Genomic DNA, 26,976 nt, shown 5'->3' with positions numbered 1-26,976 from the left:
ACTGCTCCCTGTTAAAAAGAGACAGACACTGGATATGTTCACATGTGCACCAAAAACTCTCATTATTATCTGATTTGTGGACATTTAAGATGATTTAAACGACGTGTAAACCACAAAATCTGATGTGAGTGATCAGAGGGAACATGAGCAGAAAAAAAAATAAAAAATAAAAAAATAATAATAATAATAATAATAATAATAATAATAATAATAATAATAATAATACAATTAAAAATTAAATAAATAAAAAAAATATATAAATAAAAAATAAAATAAAATATGATTTAGATGACATGTATACCACAAAATCGGATGTGAATGATCAGAGGGAACATGAGCAGAAAGAAATAAGAAAAGTTTTTACATTTTTACTGTTTACATTTCATTTTTAAAGTCTTATCATTTCAAAAATCAGATTTACTTGAAGGTTTTTGATTTGATTTAAGTTATGTATTTATTTTGAGCAACTAAGAAATGTACATTATTTTACAATGGAACATGTAACATTAATGAAATCATAGCAGAAACAACAACAGCTAAAATAAAATAAAACAAATTTAAAAAATAAAATAAAATAAATAAATAAATAAATAAAATAAATAAAAAATAAAAAATAAAATAAATAAAACTAAACAAAATAAAATAAAATAATCGGATTTATGTTACTTTATGTTTATGTTATGACTAAAACAGGACTAAACCAGGACTGAACCAGGACTAAACCAGGACTAAACCAGGACTAAACCAGGACTGAACCAGGACTGAACCAGGACTAAACCGTTTTCAGTCCTGGTCTGGTCCCGGTCTCATTCCCAGTCTCAATAACGGTCTGGTCCTGGTCTGGCCCTGGTCTGGTCCTGACCTCAGTCCTGGTCTCACTCCTGGTCTCAATCATGGTCTGGTCCAACAGAAAAGTCACAAAATGCACCTTTAATTCGTAATTTTAATCCATTTTAAAATTCTCAAATAAAAAAACAAAACAAAAAAAAAACTGCAGTGATTTTAATAAACGTTCACCTCTAAATGTGGTCGCTGGTTTGTTTGGTATCTGGACCATATTCTCCGGGGTGCATTTCGCGTTTGAACACCGTCCGCCTCGTCCCCGCCTCTCTCTCCGTCCTCTCCCCGCCTCCCGGTCTCTCCCTCCGGGCTGTACCTCCGCCTGCCCCCCGCCCTCACGGCTCCGGCTCCACACTCCATCACCAGCGAAGTCTCCCGCGGCACATGCATTCATCGGCACGTCCACACGCCACGGACTTACACACGACTCTTTCACCCGGACGGCGAGCCTCCTGCCCCGGCTTGACGCACCGGATACGCACGCTCCTCCGGTCCTCCACTCATCCACGGATTTAGATCGCACGCTAAGGTCAGTATTAGCACTGCTTTTTACGTATATCTGCCCTTTTTCTATTTCGTTTTACCTTCATTTCATGATTTTTGTACTGTAATAATTCAGATTTTGCGTTATGTTATCGCAAAAACTACAAAATTTACGGACGGTTATCGCGTTGCCAAGTTGCAGCGTATTCTGTTTTACGCCGATTTCTAAGATGTATTTTTAAAGATTATTGAACAGGTTGAATTTTAAAACACATTTAACCACAAATAATGTTAATATTAAGGTTTGATTGGTAAAAAATACAAAAATACACGTGCGTTTTGGTCAATTTTTCCTCGCTAGCCGCAGTAATTCTTTCTATTTAGTCTACTTAGTCTCTTTTCTATTTGCACGGTTCAGTTTTCCACTTGTGTGTGTAACTTTAAAGTCCAAAATCTTACGTAACAGGCCGTAATTGTGCGTGTAATAGGTGTAATAGTTGGATAATTTGTCCTTTTTGGTGGTACAGTTAAAAGGCAGCGCCAGGGGTAATGTGATTTCAGTCATGAACGCTGCACTGTGCTGCTGTGGCTATAGGGACATTTAGTGCACTGCAGGAGACCGAGATACGAGATTATGTGAGGATTAAAGGGCCCATACTACGATATTTTCTGATTTTTGTTACGTTTTCATATCACAAACATATCTAGAGTTGCGTTTTGTTTCATTCACACATTTAACTCACAAAACCTGCAGATTTAGACTGAATTCTTCTCTCAAACTAGAATAATTTGGATACTTTCAGACCTCGAATTGCCAATCTCTACTGAGTTAAAGGTAAAAATTAGTTGTGAACTTGAAAACTACTTGAGTTTTGGAGATGTCTGCAGTCTAATACCGTATTTTTCGGACTATAAATTGCACATTTTTCATGGTTTGGGTGTTTCCGGTGCGACTTATATATTAAAATGTTGACCCTGAAGCGGCGAGAGGCTCTTGTGTGTCAGTATCTGCTGCTCCTGTTCCTCCTGTACCACTGTCACTTGGCTCTACTGTACATGTCTCCTGCAGAAAGAGACTCTGTTCTGCTGCAAGTAGTAAAATATTCAGCCGAAAACAATAATTGAGCAGCAGAAAGAAAGTTTGGAGTGAGCGAGAAACTTGTCACACTAGGAGGATACACCGTGAAACTTTCCTGAAGTCAATGGATGGATGGACAAAACCTGGACTTCAGTGACACCGAAACCAGACCAAAGATGAGATTTTAACATAATTCCTAATATGAACATTTCAAGATTCAGTTTTTTATTTGATTCAGTATTTTTGTTGCCATTTTAATGCTGCTTTGTGGAACGATAAGAGATGTAACTGACCAATACGTAAGCATTTTTTTTGTCCAATCCAAATTTCTTCTTGCGAAATCTTGTGGCACAAGATCTCGTACGATCCCTGCTCAATACTGATTCCGATACTGTTATGCTAATAAAAAATCCCCTTTCTTTAGACAATAGAATGTGATTTTCAACTTTAACTCATAGTATTTTCTTTTATATTCCCATGTGGTCTTATATCTGTGTAATCCCTCAGTGGTCCATGGGCGTATTCTAGTCTATGTGCTCTTAAACTTGTTCTGATTCAGCTCAAGATCATTCTAAAAACATTCAGGAAAGGCTCATTTCTGTCCTGTGAATGTGACTTTTTCAGTATCGATCGCTGCTCAGATGAGTTTCTAGTTTTAATACAAGTGTAATAGTGTTGAAAAGAACCAGATTTTTCAGTACTTTGACAACCCTAGTTCTAGATATTTTGGAGTTTGGTCCTATTTGAGTCCAAGATTAGTGGAGAGCTCTCGGCCTGAAATAGCTGATTTCTCCAAACTGGTTTTAATTACACTTGTCACAGGGAGAGAGTCAGGCAAAGCCGCAAATCCTGGAGCGCACAAGTTTTTAGTTTTGATCCTTTATGCCTTTAAATATAGTTTAGTTTAGTGGTTTAGTTATTTATATATTTCATTTCATTCACATTTTTATACATGTCCATTTCCAAAATCTGAACACTATTTTTTCATGAGAATAGTAACTATCAGTGTCTGGAAAAGTGGTAGAGCTTTCGTCCAGTGATCTGAAGGTTGGCGGTTTGAACACTGTCGGGCAAGTTACTTTAAAACTGTAATGCCTTATTTATGACTTGTTACTGTCATTTCAAAGTAATTCGTTACATTACAATATTACTGTGTTTAAAATGTAAGACATGACACGACTATTGCAGCACTTTTAATTTACTCTCGCCAAAATAACTGCGAAGATGCTGAACTTTTGCTCCGTATATGGACTGAACCAGGACTAAACCAGAACTGACCCAGGTCTAATCCAGGTCTAAACAGCGTGGAGTTCTGCATCGGTCCTTTCGCCTGCGGTCACCTGACGGTCTACACGGGCGCATCTCTGACGTTTCACCGCTGCTGATATCGCGGTCATTTTAGCAAATTTGTATGAAGAAAAACCCACCACTTCAGTCCAGGTTAAAACAGCATTGTAACACGCTTTACTCACATTTGTACCGAGTAAAATATTATAATTTTTTTTCCCTGTAATGCTGAACATTATTGCGTTACAGCAAAAAGCAACAGTAATTCGTTACTTTTATAACGCGTTACTCCCAACACTGGCATAAACATCACGGGTTGAGCGGTCAGATCCACTGACTCACAGGTTGGTTGGTGTGATTCCAGCTCCCACAGATGAATGCTGTCATTGTGTCCTTGGGCAAAGCGCTTAACCCACCTTTACCAAGATTGCTCTTCTTTCTACTCCTTTTCATTCATTTCTCGTATGTGTGATGTTGTGACACTGTTGATGTCTTTTTATACTATATGAAATAAAAAAAATTAACATAAATAAAAAAAATAATAATAATAATAATGAATGAATAAATAAAAAAATAAAAAATGAATGAATAAAAAAATAAATAAATAAAATTAAAATGAATTAATGAATAAATAAAAAATAAAAATGAATACATAAAAAATAAATAAAAAGAATGAATAAAAAATAAAAAATAAATAAAAAAAAATAAAAATGAATAATTAAAAAATAAATAAAAAGAATGAATTTAAAAAAATAAAAATGAATAAATAAATAAAAATGAATAAATAAATAAAAATGAATAAATAAATACATACATAAATAAGTAAATAAAAATGAATGAATAAATAAATAAATAAATAAAAAAGAATAGATAAATAATAAAGAATAGGCTCTATTCACGTTTACTGGAAGATGTCTGGAAACATGTGGACGACGACTTCTGGTGTAGTTCCCGACACTAGACATGAGATAAAACTGTGGATTCAGCAGCAGCGTCTTCACAACCTGCCAAAACTCTCTTACAGGCAGCTGGTCGGAACTGTTGATCTGCCAAACATAATGGAACTGCTACAATCACATCTTTTTTTATAATTTTTTATTTAAGTTAGGAAAATTATAATACACAAATAAAGGGGAAATTTAGAAAAGGAAAAAAGAAAGAATACAATGACATCTAGATATATGACTCCAATAAATCGAGCTATCAAACAGACACTGTAAACAAGTGTGTGTGTTAGTTTCAGAGTAGTTTCAGTCTAGTTAGCTCCTCCTTTTCGGCAAATATAAGGCAGTGTTGATCAGGCAGAAATATGAACATCTGAACTACATTTTATAATCTGTTTGCAGGGGTTTAAACTGAAACATTTGTAGTTTTCTATGCATACATTTTATTGTTTTATTGTTTTATTTTATATGTAACTTTCTCGAGGTGGAACATCAGCTACATGATTCCGTGGAAACAGAAAGTTAAAACCATACTTACGAACATTGTCCATGGTTTTAGATGTGTTTCGAGCAATGCTGTGGAATATTATAGCCAAAGGAACAGCATTTCAGGCCAAGTAAGAGTCAGGTTTGTGGAGATGCAAGCCCACTCCCAGTAAGGACACATGTTTTCCAGTGCAATAAATAACCAAATTTAAAAAAAAACAAAAAACAAGCTTTTATTATAGTCTATTTTTTTTATCAAAAGTTACACACTGTGATTTTAAGTTTAAGTTGATGGTGCAAAATATATGTTTTCAATATGTTTTTTGTTATAACAAGATCATATTGTTGTTGTTTTCACTGGAAATGATACAGATTTGAGTGTGACTCGTCTGGCAACTCTACAAACATCGTGAAAATATTTGTTTTATATTGACTTTTACTTGAATTTTATGAGACCACATCAGGTGAAGTTACAGGCCAGATCTGTGGAGAGACCAATCAATACGAGAAATCCTCATACGTTTCTTTGTATCAGATTTACTCCAATTTAATGCTAAACTACGGAACATTACAGGCAAAGCGATAACATCACCATGGAGACAAGCATCTGGCAAGCGGCAATCTTTAATTCCAAGCTGTGGAGGGTCCGTCAAATGCTTTTCTCATTGGAAATATTATCCCTTTGTCTGGAATGTTTCGCAGTATGGCATTAAACCGTTCTATCATCATGGAGACCAAACCCAGACCACGTTACAGGTCAGATCTGCAGAGAGGCGACCCCGCTCACAGTCAAAAATGCCGTTTTTCTGGGTATTTTTGAGCTTTAAATCCACCTGTAATTGAATAAATGAAAGTTAGATCTGTTTAATGTCACACTGTGGAACATTTCATTGACATTTCAAGATCCAGTTTCAGATTTTGACCTCACAATTTTTAAAATTTATTTGATTCAATATTTTGTTTCCATTTTAGCACTGCTTTAGATGCAAGTGACAAACACGTGAGCATTTTTTGTTCAATCCAAATCCAAATTTCTTCTCGCGAGATCAAGAGAAACAAGAAGATGATGGACCCTCAACCGAAAAGTTACACAGTGCACCTTTAAAATATGATCTACAATATTGTACCTTTAAAACTGCAGTTAATATTTATTTATTGCTGCTAGTTATTCAGTTGTTAAAGAATGAATATGAACTCTTTATTGAATTTGACCTAAAGCTGAAGCAGTATCTCTTCACTTTTTTTTCAGTACAAAACAATAAATAAATCGTAAATCGTGTGAGTTGATGTTTTAGTTTGTTGAGCAGACCTTTCAGTACTTTCAGTCGTGGTGGGGCGTCTGTGTAAATGTGAGCCTGGGCATTACAGTAAAGTGTTACGTAACGGCGTGCACATGCAGTCGGGGCCTTCGGAGGGCGCTGTGACGTGGGAACGCTGTTACGCTCGTGAAAAGGTCAGACGCTTCTGTTTACTCTCTGCTCTGTCTCTGTCCCACACATGTGACACTAAACTACCACTGCGCAGGGGAGAAATACATTAAAGCTGCACCGTGTAACTGTTTGTTTATGGTTCCGTCGCCTGCTTGTTTCTACGGAGATGTCATTGGAATGTTCCACAGTGTGACATTAAACAGCTCTACTTTACATTTATTCGATTACAGCTGGACTTATAGCTCAAAAATACCTAGAAAAAAGGCATTCTGACTGTGAGCGGGGGTCGATTCTCCACGGATCTGACCTGGAACTTGCTCTGATTTGGTCTCCGTGGAGATAGAAAGGTTTAATGCCGTACTGTGAAACATTCCAGATAAATCCCGTGCTGTATATTGCAGATTTACATGCAGATCGTGACAAGGCGACCCCCCAAAAAAATCTCTTGCGACCCAGTCTTTGGGAAACAATGCACTAGTCCGTTAGAGCTGGGTATCGTTAAGAAGTTGCCGATACGATACATACCTCGATACATAGGCCACGATACGATACATACCTCGATACAGTGAACTTTCGATTCGATACAATATATTTTAAATTGATTCGATATGGTTCAATAAAAAATAAAGACTAAATCTTGGCTGTGATACTAAAAGTCTTTGTTAAATCACTTCTTGTGCAAAGTTCTTATGAAAGGCAAACATTTTAATCATCAAAACAGTGAAAATAAAACCGTAATTTCTGGGCTGTTAGACACTCTGGATTATAAGACGCACTGTCATTAAATGGTCTATTTTCGAACTTTTTTCACAAATAAACCGCACCGGACTTTAAATGAAACACAACAGTGTGATGGGTGAGTGGTTTTGTTTGTTTGTTCGTTCACGGTGACTCTGGGCTTTGTTCAGTTGTGGCGTGTAGGGAGGGTGCTGTCTGGGACCAACGGATTGTCGGCGTGTTCGCAGTGACTCAGTTGTTCAGTCGTGTCTAGAAGCGGCACGTCACGCTCGCTTTTTCGGTTCGTTCCTCCGTTCCGTTCCTCGTCGGCGTGGAGTGATGAGTGTGTCTGTGGGTGTGTTTCGCTGTGCGGTCGCTGTCTGCTCCGTGTGTGTTTGTGTGTTCTGCGGGTGGTGCGGCTTTGTAGTTTACTGAAGTCGTGCTGGGACACCCGAGTGGATTCGTGTATGGGGCGCTCTGGATTGTGGGGCTCACAGTCGTTTTGTGATGGGGTTGGAGGCTTAAGAGCACGACTAATAGCCCGGAAAATACTGTAATAATAATAATAATAATGCATCAGTTTTATATAGCGCTTTTCTGGACACTCAAAGACGCTTTACAGATCATTATTCATTTACTCCACACCCGGTGGTGGTAAACTGATATAGTAGCCACAGTTCCTCTGGGGCAGACTGGCAGAAGCGAGGCTGCCATCACTCACACACACACACACACTCCACTTTCATAATAGGCAATGTGGGTGAAGTGTCTTACCTAAGGACATCATAACAGTTTTTTTTACGACTGGCACCCCCCCTGTGGCTCCTGATTTTCCCAGTGTCTCCCATCCAAGTACTACCCAGGCCCGGTCCTGCTGAGCTTTTGAGATCTGACCTCTAACCAAGCAACAAAACTGTAGTACTGTAACAAAGTAATTGAGTAAAATAAACCAAAAAACACTATTGGCGATATATCAATACAGCAGCCCACGATATCGATACTGTATCATCACATTAAACCATACGATATATTGATATTTCGATATTTTTGCACACTCCTATCACCTGCAGTCTTTACAAACTGGCTTTTTTTTTTGTAATTAATGCAGAGGTGCGCTGTGTACAATATGATTTAAACAGAGCGAACACAACAAAAAAACTAAAAATCTATCTGTTTTGGTTATCTATTTTTTTGTTTTAAAGTTACACACTGTGGCTTTAACTTTTAAGTGCACAATATATGTATACAGTATATGATACGTGTGGTGGAACTGCAGTACATTCTTTGCCTTAATGTAACGTTTATTGAATTTCCACTGAAACAGGAGACGTGATTGAAACAGAGTCTGACAGAATCTTATAATTACACAGATATAATTACATTTGTTAAGTTACCGAGTATTTCTCAAAGAGGAAGTACCACACCTTTGGACAATTATTGTGCAAAGTGTTCTATTACCCGCACCACACATTAAAAAGTTAAACAGTAAAATAATACATACAAGACCCAGTATTATGTACCACAGGATTACTATAGACCAGGGGTGTCAAAGTCATTTTGGTCCGCGGACCGAATCCAACCCACTTTGATCCCAAAGGGGCCGGATCAGAAAACTCATGTCATATAAACCCCAAAAATAACAATAAGTTCAAATATTTGTGCAGAGAAACACAAATCTATTACAGAAATCTTTTTTAATTGATGAATTGTTTCTTTTACAAAATATTATAATATTATGAACAACCTGAAACTTTAAGAAAAATACAATTTCAACACAATGTTTTAAAATTAACTTGTATGCAAACAGGAATAAGTCCATTTTTCTTGGAGGCGTCCACTTTTCTCATGTTGGACATTTTTCTGATGAGGGTGTCACGGTCAACAGTCAAAACGATCGTCCTTTAAGAGCGTTTGGAAAGAGACAAGTCTTCATTTGTGCTGCTCTGGTGGGAGGGGCCACGTACAGAGACGCTGGAGACGCTGCTGTGATAAACACCACAGAAAATTAACAATATTTTAATAGAAAATATAATTAAAATATTTTAGTAGAAAATCAGCCGAGGGCCAGATTAAAGGTCTTGGAGGGCCGGATCCAGCCCCTGGGCCGTATGTTTGACACCCCTGTATAGATATCCATATAGATATATATAGATATATAGATCCATCTGTGTTCAGTCAATCTGACATAAAAGTTTTTATATTAATGGAAAGTTTATTGTTATTTACACGGTTCTGAATTGGAGCTTTTCCTCATTTAAAGGTGGATAACGCAACTTTATTGGTGTCACCTGCTTGTCTCCATGGAGATGTTATTGCTTTGTCCAGAATGTTCCACAGTAGAGATTAAACCTGTTTATCTCAAGGGAGACAGCTGTAGGCTACATTACAGGTCAGATCTGTGGAGCGGCGATCCTATTCACAGAGAGAATTATTAGATTTTTGACCAACAGAAACACCCGTATTGAATAAACACTGCATAGATGAGTTTAATGTCATATCACGGAACATTCTAAACAAAGCAATAACATCTCCATGGTGACAAGCAGGTGACGGACCCTCCACTATAAAAGTTACACAATACACCTTTAAGTAATCCTTTAGTCGATTGGTCGCTGGTGCAGGTCAACCATTTATTTTATTTAGATTATAAGCAATAGTTTAAAAGTAGTAGTTTATTAGGTCATTTTGCAGCACTACAAAACAAAGAGACAAAATATAAATTAAAACTAAATTTAAATTTAATATGTAATTCATTCATTCCAGAGCTCTATATCTTTTAAAATATAACGCTTCATACTATACACGTTTTGTCAGATTGTTCCATGTTCTAACCCCTCGAACAGAAATACAATCACTTTTTTTTAGTTCTTTTCTTCATTTTTTTTTAAATATGCCAGTTTACAAACTACAAACTAATAATAATAAAGAATTATCTTCTTTATTATTTAGCACCCTAAAAAAAAATAAATTGGCTCCCAGTCATCGTTTTCGTCTAAGAGCTGGAACCAACACATCATTATTAAACAGCTTTATAACATAGATCAGAAAATACTGTAACATGGGCCTTTAACGTTTTATTTCTATTTTTTTTTTTTTTTTTTACAGATATGAAGTTCGTGTGTGGGAGCTGTTAGCTTAATCTCACCATGTCGTGCTCCGTCAGTGACTGTGCTCCCGGAGAAGAGGGGCGGGACAGCCCAAAAACTGCCCCCTCTGCCCCCTGTACCCCCCCGGGACCCCCCCTCACAACCAGGGACCACCTCTACGAATGTAACGCCCACGTCTGCCACAGGGGGCGCTCCGGCGACTCTCTGCTGAAGGGCTGCAAGAGGAAAAGGACCCAAAACACGGCAGACGACACAGAGAATGAACTCTTTTCACACAAGGTACTACGGACTTTCTTAAATTCTATATTACATCAGTTTTTGCTTGTGATTATGTGTAGATCTGCCATTTATATTTTAATGATGGGATTCTGTTTCACATTTTAAACAAGAATTGACAAAACAACTGTAATCAGATCTAAACTACAGGGTTAGATGTTTTTATGTAGATTAAGACAGAAGATTTGGTTGTTTGTGGAGGAAATGATGGTACTTGCAGCCTTTGTGATTTTCTAATTGTGGCCATTCAAACTGCAATTTCGATTCAATAATGATAAATTTTGCATCCCTTACAGTATTAAAGTCTGACGAGAGTAATACTATTTCATATGGGTGTAATGGTACACAAAAATCACAGTTCAGTACGTACCGCAGTTTTGAGGTCACGGTTCAGTTCATTTTTGGTACAATACGGCAACTAAATCCAAAACCATTTGCTTGTTGTTTATTTATGTGTTTATTAAACTAAAAATTAGTTTTAACATTATACAAACGGGTAAATAAAATAAATGTAAAGTTCTGCTTGATAATACTAATAAGTTAAATAAAATATTCTCAAATAAACAACAAATGTATGAAATATTTTATAAAATAAATTCCTTGTAAACAGTAAACAAAACTTGCACAGCACTAACAGTTCCAGCATGAAGTTTTACTCAATCTTCATATGGGGAACAGAGATTCTGTGTTGGTGAACTAACGGTTAACTATAAAGCTCTGTGAAAAACACTGACACCCCAATCACAGACGAGTTCTGTCGTGAATATTAAAGAGCCGAGCCTCCATGTAGCTGCACATGTAGTGGCTGAATGTAAACAAACACAAATTGTGTGAATTCAATTGTGCACAGCCCTGCACGAAAATGAATGTTTCGTACTGAAACGATTCGGCATGAATACATGTACCATTACACCCCTAGTATTTCAGTAAAAAAAATTGGGATTTTCATAAGAAATATTGAAACCTACAAAAACTAACAGTGCAAATGTTAAATGTTAAATTTTTATACAGCTCTTTGCTTTACATCAAAGAACCACTCATCCACTCACTCACAGACACTGGGGGTGAGGTGGGTTAAGTGTCTTGCCCAAGGACACAACAGCATTCATGGAATGAATTCTGGGATTGCACATCCAACCTGTGGATTTAACTGCTCAGCCAATGATGTTTTATGACAAGAGTGAGATTCGAACCACCTGATCAATGGACAAATGCTCTTAACAACTGAGCTACTGCCGCCCCAGACAGACTAATAAAGAGATAATATGCAACTTTTTAGAGCTGAGCATTAACTGTGTGATTCCATGGAAACAGAAAGTTGGATTTATATACAGCACCTTTCAAGATACACAAAGAGCTTTACAGCATTTTTCATTCACTCCACTCTGGTGATAAGATACTATTACACATTGATGTTAAAACAATACTTTCATTCTCCATGGAGAGTTGATGCCATAGTGTGGAATATTATTGCAAAAGAAACAATAATTCCATGGAGATGAGCAGGAGCAGGTCCAACTTCAGACCAAATGAGTCAGGTATGTGGAGATGCAAGCCCACTCAGAGTAAGGCCACAGTTTGTTTTTTGTTTGTTTTATTTTTCATTCAGCAAAAAGTTAAAAAGCTTAAAGATACACTTATTCAAGTCACAGCAGATCAGCTCCACCAAACCCAACACCAAACACTCCTCCCCATATACTGTCCATCTCCGTAATGTGTCCTTAACTTAATAGATTTCTCATTAAACTCGCATGTCCACTAACAAACCCACACATTTGACACCACAAGCCCCACTCCTATAATGACCAAAGCTGATACCAAGACCATATGGCAGGCCGAGTCCTCCTCAGATCCTGGTTCAGACCCGGGACTTGACCAGGACTCTGAAAACAGGCACCATGTGATCCTCTTTCACTGATGGTATCGCGGGGCTGGGGCCGTACTGTACACTGGGTGAGTTTAGGTCAGGCTCATACTGAGAAGCCCAAACCGCATTAAATATTTACATGAACAAGAACACTGCATTACGATCATTAGGCAATTACCTGGTCTGTACCTGAGGCTCCACTCTGAGAGATCAGGAGTCGAAACCTCAAACCGCGTTTTACCACAAATCGGAACCGTATAAATTACAAATGTTAATTGCGTTGGCTTTTAGTTCTTCCCAGAGTTAACCTTTTTGCGTCATACTTCTTAAAGGTACTCTGTGTAACGTTTTGGTTGCTTGTTTTGGTCTGTTTTATGTCATTGCTCTGGCTGGAATGTTCCACCATATGACATTAAACAGCTCTACTTTACATTTATTAAATTACAGATGGATTTATAGCTGAAAAATACCTAGAAAAACATAGATTCTGAATGTGAGCAGAGTCGCCTCTCCACAGATCTGACCTGTAACTTGGTCTAGTCTGGTCTCCATGAAGATAAAAAGGTTAAATATCATACTGTGAAACATTCCAACGTTCCGGAGGAACGAACCGAAAAAGCGAACGCAATGTACCGCTTCTAGACACGACTGAACAACTGAGTCACGCCGACAATCCGTTGGTCCCAGACAGCACCCTCCCTACACGCCACAACTGAACAAAGCCCAGAGTCACCGTGAACGAACAAACAAACAAAACCACTCACCCATCCAACTGTTGTGTTTCCTTTAAAGTCCAGTGTGGTTTATTTGTGAAAAAAGTTCGAAAATAGACCATTTAATGACAGTGCGTCTTATAATCCAGAGTGTCTAATAGCCCGGAAAATACGGTACACTGCAATTTATTTAAAAAAATCAATCTAAAAACCACTTCGGTGACAAATACAAGGCCCACACATCACTTTTAGAAGGTAGAAAGCTCTGGAAAGTTGATTTTGCACTAGATGGGCCCTTTAAATATGTGTCCTTACTCAGGCTTGCACCTCCACAAACCTGACTTATTTGACCTCAAGGAGAGCCTCTTCCTGCTTGTTTCCATGGAAATGTTGTTCCTGTGGTTATAATGTCCCATAGTGTGGCATAAAAACCTGTCTATCCCCATGGAGAATGTTCCGAAGTAAGGTTTTAACTCTCTATTTCCATCAAGAATCATACCATCTTCATTACACATATTTATTTATCACCATGTTACCTTTTATTGTTTTGAAAATGCTAAATTCAAATAAATCTCCCCTCGCTTTGCTCCCTGGGTTAAGTCACTCCCCCTTCAGAGCGCTATCACAACACAATCAATGAAACTACTGCACATCTAGGTTTGTGCAAAAATATTGAAATATCGACATATATCATTTAATTTGATGAAACGGTATCGATATTGTGGGCTGCTGTATTGATATATTGCCTAGAGTGTATTTTTTTGGTTTATTTTACTAAATTATTTTGTTACAGCGCTACAGTCCCACTAAACACCAATTCTGGACTAAAAAATGACGTGTAAATTTGGTCCGTTATTTGGACGTCAATCTGAACCGTGGACTAGGTGACTTTTTTGGACATCATCCAATCCAATCCACTTTATTTATTTTTTTTATAGCACATTTCACAAACAAACAGTTTTCAAAGTGCTGCACAAAGACATAATAATAACAACAATAATAAAATGATAAAATAAACTGCTAAAATAATCACACTAGTCTTTAAATAATAAAACCAGTAAAATAAAATAAGAGCAAACTCATAGAATAGCAATAAATAAATAAACGTCTTAACACAGGTGCAGGAAAATGACGTTGTTAATGTCCATGGCCGTTTTCCTGTAGCGTCGTGCGGTTCAGTAGATTGAGCTGGAAATACTTTACACCTTTGTTTGCGTTCCAGTTTCCTGCCGCTGAGATAAAATTAACCGGAACATTATGCCACCGTCTGAAATGTCATCGCAATTCTGCGCAGAGCCCAGGAGCAGCAGGACTATGAAAATGGTCTAAAATGAGTTTAAATTTAACGTGGCCACACCGGCTTGTCAAAGTCTGATCCCGTCAAATCTCAGAGGCTCAGGACTTGGATGGGAGACACTGGGAAAATCAGGAGCCACAGGGGAGCGCCAGTCACAAAAAGTGTTGTTGTGTCCTTAGGCTTCACTTCATCCACATTGCCTCGTATGAAAGTAGCGTTGTGGTCGGAGGGGCTGATGGCGCATATCGGCAGCCTTGCTTCCGTCAGTCTGCCCCAGGACAGCTGTGGCTCCAATAGCAGCGAGTGTGGAGTGAATGAATAATGATCTGTAAAGCGTCTTTGAGTGTCCAGAAAAGCTCTATATAAACTGATATACCGTATTTTCCGGGCCATTAGACGCGCTCTTAAGCCTCCAACTCCATCAAAAAAACGACCACGCGCATCCCACAATCCAGAGCGCCCTACACACGAATCCACTCAGGTGTCCCAGTACGACTTCAGTAAACTACAAAGCCACACCACCCGCAAAACACACAAACACACACGGAGCAGACAGCGACAGCGCAGCGATAAACACCCACAGACACACTCATCACTCCACACCGACGAGGAACGGAACGGAGGAACGAACCAAAAAAGCGAGTGCAACGTGCCACTTCTAGACACGACTGAACAACTGAGTCACTGCGAACACGCCGACAATCCGTTGGTCCCAGACACACCCTCCCTACACGCCACAACTGAACAAAGCCCAGAGTCACCGTGAACACCACAAACAAACAAAACCACTCACCCATCACACTGTTGTGTTTCCTTTAAAGTCCGGTGCGGTTTATTTGTGAAAAAAGTTCGAAAATAGACCATTTAATGACAGTGCGTCTTATAATCCAGAGCGCCTAATAGCCCGGAAAATATTATTATATTATTATTATTATAAGTATTATTATTAACGTAGAAAAGACGTCGATTACCTCATTTGGACTAGAATTAGCCTCATCCGGAAGTCCTGGGAACGTCAATACTTGATGTCCGGAAGGCGTTCTCTGGCGTCACAGTCTGCACCTTCAGTGGACCAAGATTGAACTTACAAAAATGACCCTAAAAACACGCCATGGGTTGTGTTGCTTGTTCAGAGGAAGGAAAATTCATGCAATAAATTGGACATTTTCACTGTTTTGATGAGTAAAATGTTTGTGTTTCATATGAACTTTGCAAAAGAAGCGGTTCAACAAAGACTTTTATTATCACAGCGATGATTTAACCCAGGGGTGTCAAACATACGGCCCTCGGCTGATTTACTACAAAAAATATTTTAATTATATTTTCTATTAAAATATTGGTAATTTTCTGCAGTGCTTATCAGAGCAGCGTCTCCAGCGTCTCTGTACGTGGCCCCTCCCACCAGAGCAGCACAAATGAAGACTTGTCTCTTTCTAAACGCTCTTAAAGGACGATCGTTTTGACTTTTGACCGTGACACCCTCATCAACAAAATGTCAAAAATGAGAAAAGTGGAGCCGAGTGCAGGATTTACCAAGAAAAATTGACTTATTCCTGTTTGCATACAAGTTCATGTTAAAACATTGTGTTTAAATTGCATTTTTCTTAAAGTTTCAGGTTGTTCATAATATTATAATATTTTGTAAAAGAAAGAGTTCATCAATTAAAAAAGATTTCTGTAATAGATTTGCGTTTTTCTGCACAAATATTAATATAATAATATGAACTTATTGTTATTTTTGGGGTTTATATGACATGAGGGTTTTTTTTTCTGGCCCCTTTGGGATCAAAGTCGGTTGGATATGGCCCCCGGACCAAAATTAGTTTGACACCCCTGATTTAGCCTTTATTTTTATTGAACTGTATCAAATCAAATTTAAATATATCGTATCAAATCATATTGAATTGAAAAACGTATTGCATCATGGCCTCTGTACCGAAGTATTTATCGTATCTGCAACTTCTTAATGTTACCGAGCCCTAAGTTGTTGTGTAAAAGTTGAACATTTCACAGAATCTTACAGTAAACCGTAAGGAGGGTTCAGGATAGGTGGGCGAGATCGCTAAATTACTCAAACATGCAAAGATTAAACCACTTCAGACATGTTTTTGATGAGGGAACAACATGATATTAAGGTAAAAAGCTCCAAAAAAATATGTTACGCCCAGAATTTTAAAATATTTTCCGCAGAAGTTCCTGTAACCCAAATAGACCAGAGCTTCGGTTCATCCCGCGGCGTTAATTGCCGCTTGTGTCTTTACCGCTCTCGTTATGCTCCTCTCCGGGCCGTCGACAGGCTGTAATGATCCGCCCTCCTCGCCGCCCAGACCTGTACTTAGACCCTCCGCTCGGCTCTCGATTGTCCTTCTAATTACATGTGTCCCTTTTTTCTTTTTTTTCTTCTATCTCCCGCGCAGTGCTCCGAGCTGCAGCGCTACCTCCCCCCGCTGGCCGCCATCTTGAGAGGGCTGAAGTCGGGCAGGTACTCCGACCGTAAGTGCCGTCGCCGTGGTTACGCTTTCTGCTGTAGTACCTGCTGCTTTAGGATATTTAAAACACGAGTGATTACTATTATTATCCTGGAACACGGAGTTCCTATTGTTCTGCTGCTTTCAGAATGTTTTTTTTTGTTTTCTTATGCAGCTTTAAAGGTGTGTAACTTTTTGATTCAGCGTCTGTTGCTATGGAAATGTCATTGCTCTGTCTAGAATGTTCCACAGTGTGACATTAAACAGCTCTACTTTACATTTATTCGATTACAGGTGGTTTTAAAGCTCAAAAATACGTAGAAAAACATGAATTCTGACTGCTGGGGACGCCTCTCCACAGATCTGACCCGTAACTCGGTCTGGTTTGGTCTCCGTGAAGATGGAAGGTTTAATGCCGTACTGTGAAAAATCCGTGTCATTCGTTCATTCGCTTTTTCAATATAAAACCAAAAATATGAAAACGAAAAAACAACAGTTTTCTTCATTATTTGTCTCCAAAACCAAAATGAAAAAACAGATAATGGTTCGTTTTTTCAGTTTTCGATTTTGTGTTTAAATGAAAAATCGAAAAAAACGGATAACGGCCGCTTCCTGTTTACGTGATTTCCGTGACTGCGATGCCGGACTTCTGCACCGCATACGGACTGAACCAGGACTGATCCAGGACCGGGATCAGACCGAGACTGAGACCAGGATCAGACCGAGACTGAGACCGGGACCAGACCAGGACCAGACTGAGACTGAGATCAGAACTGAAACCGGGACCAGACCTAGACTGGGACCAGACCGGGACCAGACCGGGACTGAGACCGGGACTGGAACTGAGACCGGAACTGAGACCGGAACTGAGACCAAGACCAGGCCGGGACCAGGCTGGAGGCTCAGAGCCCACAGCAGGGCCGGAGCTAGAAGTGGAGTCCGCCCTGGTCCTGGGCTGGTCTCGGTCTGGTCCCAGACCTGGATCAGTCCTGGTTCAGTCCGTACGTGGTGCAAAAGTCCAGCATCGCAGTCATGGAAGTCACGTAAACGGAAAACGGCCGTTATCCGTTTTTTCTATTTTTCATTTAAACACAAAAACTGAAAAAACAAATCATTATCTGTTTTTACATTTTGGTTTTGGAGACAAATAATGACGAAAATAGTTGTTGTTTTTTAATTTTCTTACTTTTGGTTTTATTTTGAAAAACAAATGAACGAATGATACATGGATTGTGAAACATTCCGGACAAAGCAATATCATTTTCACCCTCCGCCAGAAAAATTACAAAATACACCGTTAAAGATCTGTCATTTTTTTTAGATTAAATACGCACTCTGTAACTTTCTGGCGGAGGTTTGCCATCTTCTTGTCGCCATGGAGATTTTATTGCTTTGCCTGAAATGGTCCACAGTTTGGTATTAAACATATCTATCTCCGTGGAGGCCTCGAACACCAGCAGACCAAGTTACAAGTCAGGTCTGTGGAGAGGTGGAGAGCTAGTTCAAAGTAAGAATGCAGTTTTGACTTAAGAATTATGTCTTGTAATATTAAACACACAAATAAAAAATAATAGCACATAAATAAACTGTGGAACATTTCTGGGAAAGAAAAAAATGCATCTGTAGATCCAGAAAAGTTACACATTGCACCTTTAAAGGGCCCATATTTTCTGATGCTTGTTATAATGCTCACAGCAAAAGGTCTAGTGTTAAAATTGACTCTCACAGAATCAATTTTAACATTTTCTCAGGGTTTATATGAGTCCAATCTGTTCTAGAGTTAATTAATTTTTTTTTTGGAAATGTTAATTAAGTAACACTGGACCAAAGTTCCTGTTTAACCCCGAAATTTAGAGTTATATTAACGATTTGAGAGTAAACGGATAACACTTTGTAGAGTTAACCTGATTTAGCAAAACAATACACAGAGGTTGTTTAATTTTACGCTTTATTTTAGTTAATTTAAGATGAAATTATGAACAAAACTGGTTCAAAGTGGTTTTCTCTTACAGGAGTTTAAAGTGGAGCCAAATTAACACTAGGGAAAGTTGAATTAACACGAGAAAAGTTGAATTAACACTAGAAAAGTTGAATTAACACGAGAAAAGTTGAATTAACACTGGGGAAAGTTGAATTAACACTGGGGAAAGTTGAATTAACACGAGAAAAGTTGAATTAACACGAGAAAAGTTGAATTAACTCTGGGGAAAGTTGAATTAACACTAGAAAAGTTAACACTGGGGAAAGTTGAATTAACACTGGGGAAAGTTGAATTAACACTGGGGAAAGTTGAATTAACACTAAGGGAAAGTTGAATTAACACTGGGGAAAGTTGAATTATCACTAAGAGAAGTTGAATTAACACTAGAAAAGTTGAATTAACACGAGAGAAGTTGAATTAACACTAGAAAAGTTGAATTAACACTAGAAAAGTTGAATTAACAGAGAAAAGTTGAATTAACTCTGGGGAAAGTTGAATTAACACTAGAAAAGTTGAACTAACACTGGGGAAAGTTGAATTAACACTGGGGAAAGTTGAATTAACACTAAGGGAAAGTTGAATTAACACTAAGGGAAAGTTGAATTAACACTGGGGAAAGTCAAATTAACTTCAACCATTTCAACTCTGGTAAATGACCCCAACTCAAACCCCCATTTAACTTTCAAATAGTTAAAATCACACTTTTTGTGTTAAAAACAACAATATTTTACCCTGAAATTTTAACCCTCCAGTTTTTGCTGTGTAGTTTCCTCATCACAAACATAGTTGGAGTTGTGTTTTGTTTCATTCACACATGTTTAACACACAAACCCTGCAGATTTTCACTGAGTTTTAACCAACAAAACACTCTATTCCACCTTGTGATGTCATGTGTTAATACAGGAAGAATTCCACTCTGTTAAATTCCATACACCTTCACCAGAATCATTTGGATGATTTCAGTCGTGGAATTGCTGATCTCTACTGAACAGAAGGTAAAAGGCAGTTGTTAACTTGAAAACTACAGCTTCATGACATCACAAGGTGGAACTGAGCATTTTGAGCTTTGGAGATGTAACAGACTAATAATGAAGTGTTACTCAAACATGTGGGAATGAAACAAAACGCAACTCCAGGTCTGTTTTTGAGGAGGAAATGACATTATAACACGACTTAAAGCTCACAAGAGTCAGTTTTGTGTAATGCCTCTTATTATTTCAGTTATTATTAGACAATGTTTATTTCAATAACTGAGCATGAACTGAAATCCGTGTGTCATTTGTTCATTCGTTTTTCTAATATTTCCTTATTTGTCTCCAAAACCAAAATGAAAAAAAAAAGATACTGATTAGTTTTTTTCAGTGTTTGATTTTGTGTTTAAATGAAGAATGGAAAAAAAAGGATAATGGCTGTTTCCCTTTTACGTGACGTAAACTGCGATGCCGGAATAAACCAGGACTAAACCAGGACTGAACCGTTTTCAGTCCCGATCTGGTCCTGGTCTCAGTCCCAGTCTGGTCCCGGTCTGGTCCCGGTCTCAGTCACAGTCTGGTCCCTGTCTCAGTCCCGGTCTGGTCCCGGTCTGGTCCCGGTCTCAATCTTGGTCTGGTCCCTGTCTCAGTCCCGGTCTGGTCCTGGTCTGGTCCCGGTCTGGTCTCGGTCTCAGTCCCAGTCTGGTCCCGGTCTGGTCCCTGTCTCAGTCCCGGTCTCAGTCCCAGTCTGGTCTCAGTCTGGTCCTGGTCTCAGTCCTGGTCTGGTCCCTGTCTCAGTCCCGGTCTCAGTCCCGGTCTCAAACACGGTCTGGTCCTGGTATGATCCCGGTCTGGTCTCGGTCTCAGTCCCGGTCTCAGTCCCGGTCTCAGTCCCGGTCTCAGTCCCGGTCTCAAACACGGCCTGGTCTGGTCCTGGTCCCAAACTCCTCAGTCCTGGTCTGGTCTCAGTCCTGGTCTGGTTCCGGTTTAGTCCTGTTTTAGTCCTGTTTTAGTCCTGGTTCAGTCCTGGTTCAGTCCTGGTTCAGTCCTGGTTCAGTCCGGCATCGCAGTTTAAGTCATGGAAACAGGAAACAGTATCTGTTGTTTTTGGGGTTTTTTTTTTCATTTTGGTTTTAGAGACAAATAATTTAAAAAGTAGTTGTTTTTTTTAATTTTCTTATTTTTGTTTTTATTTTGAAAAACAAAATGAACAAATGACACACGGATTCACTGATGTTCCATTTGCCAAAAGGGACAGAATGTTTCTTTGGAGTTTTTCTTTTAAATTGATTCGATTTGACCTCGTCTGCTTCACACAACTGGTTAAAACCTGATTTATTAAGTAGATCTGACGCAACGTTTTCGTCAGTTTCATAAGAGCCTGGTCCTGGAGCCTCGTGCGCCTCTTCAGGAGTCGTACAGTCAATAGAAAAGTCTCAAGGTCAGGGCAGGAGCAGTTACATAAACAGACCTCAGACTGTGGTTTTACTCCGCTCTCAGCACAAGGTCTGAGCTGTGTTTTTCAATGAGACGGATTCAAAACATCACATTTTAGTTTTGTCTTGTCGTAGTCGACTTTAGAGCTGGGAGGATCTGATCAACGAAGAGTTTAGAATGAATTATTTTCAGTGTTGGGGAGTAACAGATTACATGTACCGGAGTTACATAATCAGAGTACAAATTATGAGTAACTGTATTCGGTTACAGTTACTGTTTCAGTGAGTGGTAATTGGATTACAGTTACTTTGTTGAAATAAATGGATTACACGGTGGGATTTTCCTGTTTTCACATTTTGGGCTATATCCCCCTTTTTTTTCTTTCTTTTTTTTCTTTTTTTGGTAATTCCACTCATTGCTGGAAACTAAACCAAGTCTAAGTTAGATTTAAACCAGGTCTAAACCAGGACTAAACCAGGTTTAAACCAGGTCTAAAACAGGTCTAAAACCAGGTCTAAAACCAGGACTAAACTAGATCTAAACCAGGTCTAAACCAGGACTAAACCAGGACTAAACCAGGTCTAAAACAGGTCTAAAACAGGTCTAAAACCAGGTCTAAAACCAGGTCAAAACTAGATCTAAACCAGGTCTAAACCAGGTCTAAACCAGGTCTAAACCAGGTCTAAACCAGGACTAAACCAGGACTAAAACCAGGTCTAAACTAGATCTAAGCTAGGACTAAAACCAGGACTAAAACCAGGTCTAAACCAGGATTAACCAGGACTAAACCAGGTCTAAAACAGGTCTAAAACAGGTCTAAAACCAGGTCTAAAACCAGGTCTAAACCAGGTCTAAACTAGATCTAAACCAGGTCTAAACCAGGACTAAACCAGGACTAAAACCAGGACTAAAACCAGGGCTAAACCAGGTCTAAACCAGGTCTAAACTGGGACTAAACCAGGAGTAAACCGGGACTAAACCGGGACTAAACCAGGACTAAACCAGGACTAAAACAGGATTTAACCATGTTGTGTGGACGTGTTCCTCTTCTTCTATCAATAATATTTTTTAATTTGGTTCAGTAAAGTCTGGGCTTTTTTATTTTCTTTTATCAGACAAAACATCTTATGTTACGATTTCTTAATCTTTGCTTCTCTACAGCAAATCAAGTAATCCAAAGTATTCAGATTACATTACTCACTTTAAGTAATTTAATGGATTACGTTACAAACTACATTTTGGGGTGTGTAATCTGTAATCTGTAGGGGAATACATTTTAAAAGTCACCTTCCCAACACTCATTATTTTTGGTATTTTTATTCATTTAAATTTGAATATTTGAAGGTGTATTGTGTAATTTTTCCGTCAAATGTTATCGCTTTGTCTGGAATGATCAAGTTACGGGTCAGATCTGTGGAGAGGCGACCCTGTTCACAGTCGGAATTCATGTTTTTTGAGGTATTTTTCAGCTATAAAACCACCTGTAATTGAATAAATGTAAAGTAGAGCTGTTTAAGGAGTAAATGATGTATCCAAAGAAACAAGCAGGTGATGGATTCCCCAACCAAAAAGTTACACAATGCACCTTCAACAACAGACAAAAAAATGAATAAATAAATAAATAAAACCCTCCCAGGCCCCACGCCTCTGTCCACACCTCAACACAGAAAGAGTTTAGAATGAATTACGATGACACTTTGAGAAGCCACGCCAGTAAAAGTAATAATACTTCATGTTTATATACCGGTAGTGCTTTTCACGGTAACACAAAGACGCAATAAAGTAACAATAAAACAAGGACAGGACAGACAAAATAATGATGAGGAGCGGTCATGTGCGGGGACTGTGAGGGAAAGGTCTGTTTTGAGCCGTTTTTTTTAAGCTGTTTCGTGAGTCTGAGTATTAACTAATAATTTTTCTCTCTATATATATATATTTTTTTTTATTAAAAGTGTGAGAGAATAGTGATGTAAAGTGATTTTCTGTGTCTCAGGTCTGAGCAGTTTCCAGGAGAGTTTGGCCATGGACCGAATACAGAGGATCCTGGGAGTTTTGCAGAGTCCAGCCTCAGGGTAAGAACTGCTCCAGTAGCACGACTACACGACTCTGCATAATAACGACAGGAGTCTCTGTTTATTAAGGTTGTATAAAGTATCAAAAATCAGATACTGTAAGTTCCGAAACTAGATACTCATTTGAGCAGGTATCGATACTAAAAAAGTTGCAATCACAGGACAGAAACAAACCTTTCTTGAGTAGCTTTAGTCTGATCTTGAGCTGCATCAGAACAAAGACAAAACACTGAGCCACAAACAAAGCGATGTGGTCTCCTCCATTCAGTGTAGCGAGGACTTCAGTGAGCGTTACATTAGAGAAACAAAACAGCCAAACTTCACAAGAAGATGTACCAACACAGACGAGAGAGCAGCACGGGACCACAGTCTGCTGTAAATCTCCTACCAGGAGTAAACCAGGATTAAACCAGGACTAACCCAGTACTAAACTATCCGGGCTGGCGCCACCTAGTGCCTCCACTCAGTGTCATTTCTCTCCAGCAATTAGGTCAGGATTCGGAATACACTAGATGGTTGGCAAGAACCCCGGAAGTGCGAGTCTGGACACCAGCCAATCAGTGAAGAGCCATACATTCTGTGTTGTCAAGGATTCCCGAGATCGAAGATTTGAGGCCAGAACAAGGAGAATGTTTGGTGAATTTTATCAAGGGGAAAGACGTTATTGCCCTTCGTCCTACGGGATTTGGGAAAAGCTTAATAGTTATCCCAGTTATTGGCATCACATACGTCAAGACCAAATAGCAGCAATGGCTAAATGAAAAAAAAGTACCCGCCTACCGTCGAGCGAACGAATCCTAATGCTGCGAGGTCATACAGTCTTTACGAAGTGAAACTGGCTGATGAATCAGGCTAGGACTAACCCAGGACAAACCTAGGACTAAACCAGGACTGAACTAGGACTAAAACAGGACTAAACCAGGATTAAACAAGGACTAAACCAGAACTGAACCACGACTCACTGTTGGGACTGGCTCGGAAGTGCCCCCGCGTAGACGGTTGAGTGACCGCAGGAGAAAGGACCGGCGTAGAGCTCCGCGCCTCACGGAAGTAAGCGCAGCCGTCGCCCGATCACGCTTTGTGGACACCCTGCTCCACGAGTTCGGGATTCTCTCTCTCTCAAGTCCAAGATTAGACCTGGTTTAGACCTGGTTTAGTCCTGGTGTAGTCCTGACCCGCCTGTGTGTAATTACTACCCACCTGTAAAATTCCATAACATTAAAACCCATCCGTTTCAGCAACCATTTGCCCGTATCCGACCCGGTGCAGGGCTCTGACACATATTTGACCAAAAAACAGAATTGAATTTCTTCTTTGCGACGGATCCTACCTGGACGACCTAGATTTCACGAAAAACAAGTATAAGAGCACGTAGACTAGTACACGCCCATGGAACCGACCTGGACCACAGATATACACACAGATATAAGTCCACATGAGAATAGAAAACAAAATACTATGATTTAATGTTGAAAATCACATTCTGTTGTCTTAAAAAAGAGTTTTGTTTTTATTATCATCATTGTGGTATCGAGTATCGAGTCTATTCCTTAATATCTAAATCATCCATATTTTTGTCCCTCACATCCTATTGTCCAAAATAAAATAAATGTTATGGGGAAAATCCAGAAAATTCCGACGATTCTGAATCTTCATATAAACAAAACGTAAACAAAAGAGCTGGTATCCGGAATCTGGTATTCATAAAATTTATAGCTGTAGGACCTTTTTTTTTTCTGATCTGTAACCAAACGCCACTACAAAATATTAAAAAATATGTCTTTAAGTATTATTTTAAATGATTTGAAAACTAAACAAGCAAAAAGTTATAAAACATTAACACTTCCCAGGTGGCAAAAGTTCACAATCGCATCATAAATTTTTACCTCCTCTCTCTCGTCATTTCCTGTTCCTGCGTGCCCCCCTGTGTAGACTACAAACAATCCCAGAATGCCCCTCTCCGTCTCCTTGAACGCGTTTGATCCCAGATGTAGGAGCAGATCTCAGGGACAATGGAGCAGAAAAAAAAGAGAGGCTCGAACAAAAACAGGAAACTCCCGAAAGTGCTGGGTTTTAAATCAGAGGCGACGTTATCAAAGGCAGCAGATGCACTGCGGTTAATGAGCGAGGGATGAGGGATTAGAGCGGTAAAGGACTATTAATCTAACAAAAAACACACAATTTCAGATCTGTTTTTATCAGGAAACATTATAAAATTCTTTCACGCTTTGGCTGAACACCTGATTGAATTTTAATCAAGGTTCAGGCAGTTCTAAGGATCAATAATCAGCTTTTTTTTTTTTTTTAATGGAAACGTCTACAGCCAATCCTCTGACTGTTGAGGAACAAATGTTTTAATGTTTTTGGTTTAAAATGACAATTATAAAAAGTCTGTATAGCTCATCTTCTGGAAATTAAAGGTGCATTGTGTAACTTTTCTGGTGGAGGATCCATCAAACTCTCTTTAATTCTGAATAAAAATGTATTACGCTTTCAAAAGACCATGTAAACACTTAATTCCTACTGAAAATTATTATTCGTAATTAAATTTTATTCTAAAATAAGTGGGTGGTTTATTCCGATTTTGAAGCCGAATTAATTCATTCCTCGATCATGTAAACCAGACATGTCAAACTCTGGTCCGGGGGCCAGATTTGTCTCACAATACAATTATATTTGGCCCGCGAGATCTTATCAAATATGTATTAGAGCTGCCCGTCGGCTACAGGGACATTATTTATTTATTTATATAATTTTGTTCTTATTTTATCTTTTGCTTGTTCTGGATTCAATGTTTAAGCAAAACTATTATTAAACATTTAAACTAAAACACAATGGACTCCAGGCACTCCAAAGAAGTAGAAAAAGTAAAAAATCGCACGAGGAAAATTTTAGTTTTTCCTTGTGCGGGCTAGAACTGATGAAGACTAGTTAAGGTCGAAACATGTCGGCTTTGGCCATTCAAATAAAGGCCTTTTAACTACATTTTTCCTTGTGCGATTTTTAACTTTTTCTACTTCTTTGGAGCGCCTGGAGTCCGTTGTGTTTTAGTTTTGATCTTTTTTTCCAAGAGCACCCTTTACCTGCTCCCACTGATTGGAACTTTGGACTTTTTTGTTCTTTCTGCAGATATTATTTTAATAAGAAAAAGTTCAACATTACATATCTCGAAAGAAGAGAAAACATGCAGAAGTTGTTGACATTTTTCAGTAAATATTTAGTTTGGCCCATGACTTAGTCTCACTTTTTAATTTTGGCCTCTGTGAATGTGAGTTTAACACCCCTGATGTAAACGTTTATTCTTCTTAAAAATAATTCCGGTTGTTCGGTACACGCTCGTTGTGTCGCTCTTCTGGAACGATCCGGACGATCCGGCTCCACCAGTCCTGGCTTCGGACTTTCCTCCACGTCTCTTTGGATTTGTGAGTGGGATGTGGGAGTGGGCTGAGGTAGAGCAGCCTCAGACTCAGTTTTTCTTCCTCCTCCTTCTCCGACACTCTTTCCTTCTCCTCCTCAGCCGAC

The 26,976-nt window shown here is 38.8% G+C and overlaps 1 protein-coding gene across 1 annotated transcript in view; it reads left to right on the top strand.

The window, feature by feature from the left end:
- Window positions 1-1,224: 1,224 nt before the first annotated feature.
- LOC129409219 (uncharacterized) overlaps window positions 1,225-26,976 on the top strand; it is a 42,170-nt gene continuing 16,418 nt past the window's right edge. The window contains exons 1-4 of the mRNA XM_055154665.1: window positions 1,225-1,369; window positions 10,371-10,651; window positions 16,943-17,018; window positions 23,376-23,454. Coding sequence (XP_055010640.1) covers window positions 10,412-10,651; window positions 16,943-17,018; window positions 23,376-23,454 — 395 coding nt within the window. The 5' untranslated portion in view covers window positions 1,225-1,369; window positions 10,371-10,411. The remainder of the gene's footprint in view (window positions 1,370-10,370; window positions 10,652-16,942; window positions 17,019-23,375; window positions 23,455-26,976) is intronic.

Source organism: Boleophthalmus pectinirostris, unplaced genomic scaffold (assembly GCF_026225935.1).
Source record: "Boleophthalmus pectinirostris isolate CB_2022bp ecotype Guang Dong unplaced genomic scaffold, ASM2622593v1 HiC_scaffold_19, whole genome shotgun sequence".
Lineage (NCBI taxonomy): Eukaryota > Metazoa > Chordata > Actinopteri > Gobiiformes > Gobiidae > Boleophthalmus > Boleophthalmus pectinirostris.
The sequence above is the reverse complement of the archived record's forward strand: the minus strand, read 5'-3'. Positions and strand labels throughout refer to the sequence as shown.